Raw genomic sequence first — 7,540 nt, forward strand, 5'->3', positions numbered from 1 at the left:
AATTTATGATAATGAACATGATGATGTATGGTAAAAAAAAGCAGTGGCGGATCTAGCCAAGAGACGTAGAGGGGGCTGATGTCTTCTTCCACCTCTTCCCCACCCTCCCCTCTCTCTATTTTCTTCTTCTCCCATCTTCTTCTTCCCTAGCTCCCCCTTGTTTCTAATGGACGCTGCAACTAGTAGGGGGGCTGGAGCCCCCTCAGCCCCCCTACTGGATCCGCCCCTGAAAAAAAGTATAATCTTTAAGTAAGGATATAACGACATGCAATTTTTGAATTTTTAATACTAGCCGCGCAAATACGCAGGCTATACGCCTAGTTGTGTAGATGCCATGGACTGGAGCAAAGCAGAGCACATGATTTAAATACCAATATTACAAAAGAAATGACGCATTACCGATATAAATAAATATCAATACCTTGCAGCGATTTTTTTTTTTTGACTCAGTGCAGCTAATGTTTCTCACACACACACACACACTCAGCCAGTAGAATGGCTATCCTGGAATTCACTTATCATGTACAGTTCAGGTAAGACTCTTACCCTTGAAAAATCATAAGACTCGTGCATATAAAAAGTAGCCATTTGACATCTAACGGCCTTCGACCACCGTGAGGCTCATGTCATTCATGGACGGTACCCTGTCGTCGCTGCCTCTTGCAGGTTCGGCATCCCTTCGTGCAAAATACAGAGGATGCTGTGGTGTTGGGAGTGGTGTGCTTTTACTCTCTAGCATCAGCACAATTGTTGACATGAGCGGCCTACAGTTCGGACTGTCTTGAGCGCACAAAAGCCCTATGTGGATGCATCGTGAAACTTCATCGAAGGGACAATCCTCCTTAACAGATGGATCCACTAACTCTTCTGTTTTGCCATCTTTCCATAAGTTCCATGCCTGAACAAGTGAGCAGAGATTTTTCTTTTCAATGAGCTAATATATGTTCAGTGAGTAGGTTGAGGTGCTAGATTGGGAGCATCATCCGAAACTTACATAGACTATAAGATTAGGGAAGTCCATGATAAGATATGGTGAGCTGATCTTTAATCCACTCACAATCTCCAACAGTAGAACACCAAAGCTGTATGTGTCAGACTTGACCGAAAAGGCACCTTCCATTGCGTATTCAGGGGACATGTAACCACTGTAAAAACGAGTCATCAGCATATGAGATCCGAATACTTTGAACAAGTGCAAGATTATAAATTCCCTCTGAATAATTCGGCAGTGCACGAGTTGCTTACTATGTCCCAACAATCCGGTTAGTACTAGAAACTGGGGCGCACAGTTGGTGCGCCAGTTTGAGCTGGTCCAGTGGATGCCGTGTGATAGTATTAGCGCAAGTTATGTTTGAAGGTGAACACAGTATACAATGGACGTGGAGAGGGAGATTAAGTGAATCGAGCTTATGGTTTGCTAATTTGATAAATAAAATTTATTTTGTATCTATTGAGAGTACAAGAGGTAGGAAGACTTTGTAAAACGTGGAGATCTTAGTTGTAGGTTTGCGAATTTTGTAAATTATATTGTAAATGGAATTTAGGTTGTAACTGTAGAGAGGGAATATTTTGTATTGAATGAGGAGGTGGTATTTAGCGCAATGATGAATATATGGCGTATGTTATATTACTTATGATTCAATGGATATTCCAATAAACAGATTGTCAAATAGAGAACCCAACACTGATTTCCGTAAGGGCATCTGATTACTCTCCTTCGGATATTGCAGCATAGGTAATTCCTTTATGACCTTAAAGTATAAATGATTGGATATATGATTAGTGAAATAAAAGATAGGCCATAGAAATATTTGGATGTTACTTTAGCATAAGCATGCAAGAGACTGCTTGAATTAGAGGAACCGGCACTTGCGTTTGGCTGCTAAAATGAGAGGGGTCTGCAATTGCATTGCTGGGCTGCTGCCTGCTGGGATTAGAGTAACATGGTGAGTCCCATGTAAATTTATTATTATCTCTTTCTCCACTCCACCAAGAGTCCTTGTTTTCTCGACCAAGAGCGCACAACACCGACCGACTTTTTCTCCTCACGGGATGTGAAAAGTCCCCGGCCCTGCGGAGCTGCAAGGCGATGGCACCGAGCTCCGCGCGAGGCGGCCTCCGGCGGTCGACCTCAACGATGGTGCGGGTGAGCTTGGCGGCGGCGCGCTCCGAGTAGTGCTCCCGCTCGAAGATGCGGTCGAAGAGCTCTCCGCCCTCGCAGAGCTCCATGATGAGGTGCAAGCCATCGTTGTCCTCGCACACCTCGTGCAGCCGCAGCACCCAACCGTCGCCGAGCTCCGACATGCGGTGCGTGATCTCCACTTCCCCGCACGTCGTCCGCGTCGGGCCCGGCGCGGCGCAGCAGCAGGCGCTTCCGCCAGATCATCTTGTCTATTGGATTATACAGTTATGTATAGTCTTCAGGACTATACAATATTTTTTCTAGGTGTAATCTTCAGGATTACTTTTGATTAAATAATATAAATGCAATAAAATAAATTCATAGAATTTAAATTAATATAATAGATAAATTGCAACAAATAAATAAACAAACAAAATATAGTGGACTTGTGCCACTTCACGCGGATGGCTTCAGGCCATCTGTTTCATGCTTGAAACCAGCAACAAAGTTGCTGTGCACACACGTGCTCAAGCTGGCCCCACCACGTGCTCACCCTGCCATACAGAAGGGAAAACAAGAGGGGCCGTTCTTATCTTCTCTCGGAAGGAAAGAAGAAAGAGGGAAAAAATTGCTATCCTCTTGTTCCTCTCTCTCCCGTGCTTCTCCAGGAAGCAAGGCGGCGGCGACTGGCGCCTATGGGAGGAGGAGCGGCCGGCGGTCTGGGCCCGCGCTTGCGCGCGTCCTGCAGCGGCGGGGCAGGGGCTGTGCCGCCGGCGGGGGCTCCCGCGCACGCGGCCGTCCTGCGGAGCCCGGTTGGCGGGAGCTTTGTGCCTGGCAGGGCAGCGCCCGCGCTGGCCGGCGGCCCGTTCCTGCGCCCGTCTGGCGGCCGCGGCCGGCGATGCGGCCCGTTCCCTCCTCCCTACTCGCTCCTTCCTCCTCCCTCCACCCACCTCCGTCCACGGCCGGATCTTGCGTGGGCCATGCACGCGGCGGGCCTCGGCGGTCGAGGCCCGTGCGCTACGGTGGAGGCCATGGCGTGGCGGCGGGAGGCGCGGCCTGCGGCGGCGGTCGGCGCATGCGGGGGGCGGCCGCGACGAGCCGGCCGCGGGGAGGAGGTGCTCGGCCGGTCCCGGGCCGTCCATCGCCAGATCAACGGCCACGTTTTTTTTTTGCTGACGTGGCACGATGACCTCGCACCTTTTGGTGCGCGAATCGTATTATAGAGATTTACTTGATGCTGATCACCACAGAATATCCTGGCCATACCAAAGTCTGATATCTTAGGGCTCATCTCTTTATCTAACAAAATGTTGCTTGCTTTGAGATCTCTATGGATTATAGTTAATCTTGAGTCCTGATGGAGGTACATGATTCCTCTTGCTACTCCCTGGATTATCTTGAACTTTGTCGGCCACTGAACCATTGATTTTCTTGCAGAGTCTGATAAGAATAATATGGAATAAGGCACATAGTCATATTTATTTGTTGAGTTTTGTAAACATTGTGAAAAAAATAGAAATTGAATGTACCAAAGAGGAAGTAGTCCAAGCTTTTGTTGGGTAAGTACTCGTAAACCAGCATCTTCTCATCTTCATGAATACAGCAACCTAGAAGCTTAACTAGGTTCTTGTGCTGCAGTTTTGCAATCAAGACTACTTCATTTCTGAATTCCTCCGTGCCTTGTCCAGAATCCTTGCTTAGTCTCTTAATAGCTACTTCCGTGGTACCATCCAGCATTCCCTGCATGATCCCTCATTCATCAAAAAACAGTTACAGACCATATAATTTTCTATCAATATAATAATCAAGTGAAACTTTTTGCTAGTACCTTGTAAACTTTACCAAAACCTCCTTTGCCAAGCATGTTGGTGTCAGAGAAATTGTCTGTTGCTGCAACAATGTCGTCGAAGCTAACAAATGGGAACTCTATATTCTTGTTCCCCGCTTCATCGGTAGATCTCAAGTACTCTAGCATCATTTTCTTTTGGACTTTCTTCTTTTGTTGTTTGCCTGCTATTAGAAACATCAATGGATTCTTTCCCCTAAACACTTACACATTAATGCTGCATTTTTAAAACAATGGCTATTTTGTTTGTACCTCTTCTCTTACATTTCCAGACAAGGGCTACGAATGCTAGTAGCAGAAGACATGCTATGATTGGCAGTAAGATCTTCAGCAATTCTCCATTCTTTTGAACTGTGTAAGTGAAAAAGTATGTCGTCAGAACTTACTGCAGCATGCAGCAAGCATTGTTTGCAATTGTGAGTTTACTTGCACAGGGTTCCATGAGCGATCTGCGAATGCTTTAAATCTAAATAGACTGACCTGTTGTGAACACTGTTTAGTCAGGTTGCGTTACGTATGCTCATGCACAATAACTGTTGCAAAAATAAAAAAAAGGTTTGGCATTTGTTATACTTTTTCCCCTACTTTGATAGCGTTGAAACTAGCACGGAGTAGATAAATGGTTGCTGCGATGGTTTATTTGATGCAAGTCGGTTTTAAACCCATTCAGGCCCTGCACAAATTTCAACTAAACCATAAACTATTTTAGAGCAATCTCCATCTTACTAGTATCTTACAAACATGCCTTAGAGCAGCGATGACAGCACATTGTCACATCGAAGTACTAAACACTAATGCAGCTTCTGGTGAAAGAAGGATCACCGGATGAGATGGACGGAACGCGCGTACCAGGACGTTCGGCAAGCCGGATGTACAAGTTCTCAGTATAGAAGCTGGCCTTCTCCATGTCGATGAGATCCCCAGTCCAAACCAAACACCGCGATATGTCGCCCATAGTGCCCCCAGCACTGCTCAAGTTGGCGTAGGCGTATGCCATACACGAGCAGTTTCTGGAGCACTCTTCTGCACACTGGTCGAAGCTTGTATTCCTAATGCGCAAGAATTTGTCAGGGACCTTCATGTTGGGCATGGTCACGAAATAGTTCTCCTTTCCGCATCTTAGCACTTCCTTTCTCTGGCATCCTCTCGATAAGTCGAGACTGTCGACGAGCTCGAACCCATCAGGGCACCGGCATGTCGTCGGGACAGCTGTCGCGTCGCAGTAACCGAACGGGCCACAAGAGGCGTAGAGGAAACAGTAACTGGGGGTGTCAGAAGCAAGTGTCCACGACAATGAGGTGTTGTTCCAGCTCAGGAGGCTCAGGTTGCCTCTGTAGTCAAGCAAGATGCGTGTGTAGGGTGACCCATCAGAGACTGTGTAGGTGTAGTACAACTCATCCCCCCTGTAGTAGACATACTGAGACATGACAGAGGTGGTGTTGCTCTGGTATGTGCCGCCGGATACTGAAACTTCGTTGACAACAAGGGAGCGTTTGTACGGCAATCTCCCATTCCAGATGAAGAGTTGAATGTTCGAGCTGGGATCCATACTTAAGGAGAAGTCCCCAGTAGATGGATCATCAGGGCCCTTCCAGGCAACGAGGCGTCCAACCACCTGTGCCTTGTAGCTCAGCAAGACCCTCGTGTTTGGAAGTATGGTGTCGGTGAGATGATCGATGCTTTGCCACACGACCGTGCCGTTGAGCAACCGGAGCACAAAGTTACCTGAGTCGAGCAGAACCGCGACAGCTCCGTCTGCACCTCCAGCGGTGGTGGTGTTCGCCGTCATCCAAACAGAGCGTCCTTCAGAGTCGAACAACACCATCTCTGAACTATTGGTGACGGTGAGCTTCACGGATAAATGGTTGGAGATTGGGCTGTCGCGATTGGCGACCCACACGACGGTGCGCTCGGGGTAGTCGGGGATGTTGTGGTACCAGATTCCAAGGTACAAGCTCTTGCTGGAGTTGGTTGGGGGGAAAAAGCCAAGAGCAAAGACTCCCCCCTCAGAGATGAGCATGTCGCCGGGGGAGAGTGAGTTTGCCTGTGTTAGTTGGTTGTTGGACTCGCAGAAAGAACTCAAGATCAAGAATAGGAGGGAGAAAACATGGAGGTTGGCCTTGCACATTACGTTCTTCAGTTCGGTTTGTTTGGCTCTGAAGGGTGAAGAAAGTATCATGTAGCCATGATGCAGTTGGACCGCAAGAAATAGAGGCATACTTGGGATCTTCTGTCTGTCTCAAGGCGTCAAATCGAAACGTGGCTGTCATAGAATTAAGACGTGGGGAAATACAGGATAGGAAAGTCTGCAATAATTCAATCCCGGCCTCGTGCGTGGAATATGTGAAGAGGGGCGAGAATGAATGGCTGGATTGGTTCCAAGCATTTATTTAAGTTTTCATCACATCATATATTTAGACATTAATTAGAAATATTAAATAGAGGCTAATTACAAAACCAATTGCATAAGTGGAGGCTAATTTACGATACGAACCTATTAAGACTAATTAGTTCATAATTTGACAATGTTGTGCAACAGTAAACATATGCTAACGATAGATTAATTAGGCTTAATAGATTCATGTCGAAAATAAGTCTCCATTTATGCAATTAATTTTATAGTCGGCTCATGTTTAGTCCTCCTAATTAACATTAAACATCTAATGTGACACGGACTTAAAATAAGTCACTGGAACCAAACATCTTGCAAAACTAATTGTAAAATAAGTCATTAGATCCAAATATCACTGCAGCCATTTAGAAATATTAAATAAAGTCTAAATGCGAGACTAATTGTAGAACCCTAGGCTAATTCGTGATATGAATTTAATGAGATATGCTCATTTATGATTAGCGGAGGATTACAGTAGAATTATTATAGCAAATTATGAATTAATTAGATTCATTAAATTCTTCTCGCGAATTACCACTCATCTGTGAAAAAAAATTATAAATATATTTTATTTACTACTTCTAGATGGTAATATTCTCGTTTAATATGATGGAAGACTAAAGTTTAACGAGGGGAGCAGTTTCTACTGCACACGACTGCGCACTGGTCCAAGCTTCTGTTTTTAACGTGCGGGCAAGAACTTATCCTCACCTTCATCCCCGGCCGGGCAGGGTCATGAACTAATTTTCCTCCCCACATTCCTTTCTCCGGCATCCTGTCGAGTCAAGAGGCTCGAACCAGGGTTCACCAAACCGGCCGGAACCGGTCCGGTTACCGCGGTTACCGGTCTAACCGGCCCGGACCGGTTCCGGTTCCGGCCGGTTTTAAACGGCCCAAATTCAAATTTTTAATTTGAATTCTAAAAAATGGAAAAATCCCAAAAAAAACTTAAAAATATTTCAAGTTGCGACGAATTTAATGATGTCAAATTTTTTCAAATATTCGTTCATTTAGTATACTTTGCGAGCATTTGAAGTTAAACAAAAAAAACGTGCATACAAAAGTATACAAATACAATGTAAAAGTAGTAAAAAAAGGGTTGGAGGGTTCATTTAGGCTAAAACATGTTATACAAACATTCATTTAGTATACTTTGCGGATATTTGAATTTAAAAAAAAA

The 7,540-nt window shown here is 45.5% G+C and overlaps 1 protein-coding gene across 1 annotated transcript; it reads right to left on the minus strand.

The window, feature by feature from the left end:
* Window positions 1-360: 360 nt before the first annotated feature.
* Window positions 361-6,135, minus strand: LOC120683652 (G-type lectin S-receptor-like serine/threonine-protein kinase B120). The gene is made up of 8 exons (XM_039965743.1): window positions 4,818-6,135; window positions 4,221-4,319; window positions 3,951-4,132; window positions 3,652-3,862; window positions 3,353-3,562; window positions 1,246-1,273; window positions 995-1,145; window positions 361-898 (listed from the first exon to the last, which is right to left on the minus strand). The coding sequence occupies exons 1-8, from the start codon at window positions 6,094-6,096 to the stop codon at window positions 596-598; spliced, it is 2,463 nt and encodes an 820-aa protein (XP_039821677.1). The 5' UTR covers window positions 6,097-6,135; the 3' UTR covers window positions 361-595.
* Window positions 6,136-7,540: the final 1,405 nt, after the last annotated feature.

This window comes from Panicum virgatum, chromosome 7N, assembly GCF_016808335.1.
Source record: "Panicum virgatum strain AP13 chromosome 7N, P.virgatum_v5, whole genome shotgun sequence".
Classification (NCBI taxonomy): Eukaryota; Viridiplantae; Streptophyta; class Magnoliopsida; order Poales; family Poaceae; genus Panicum; species Panicum virgatum.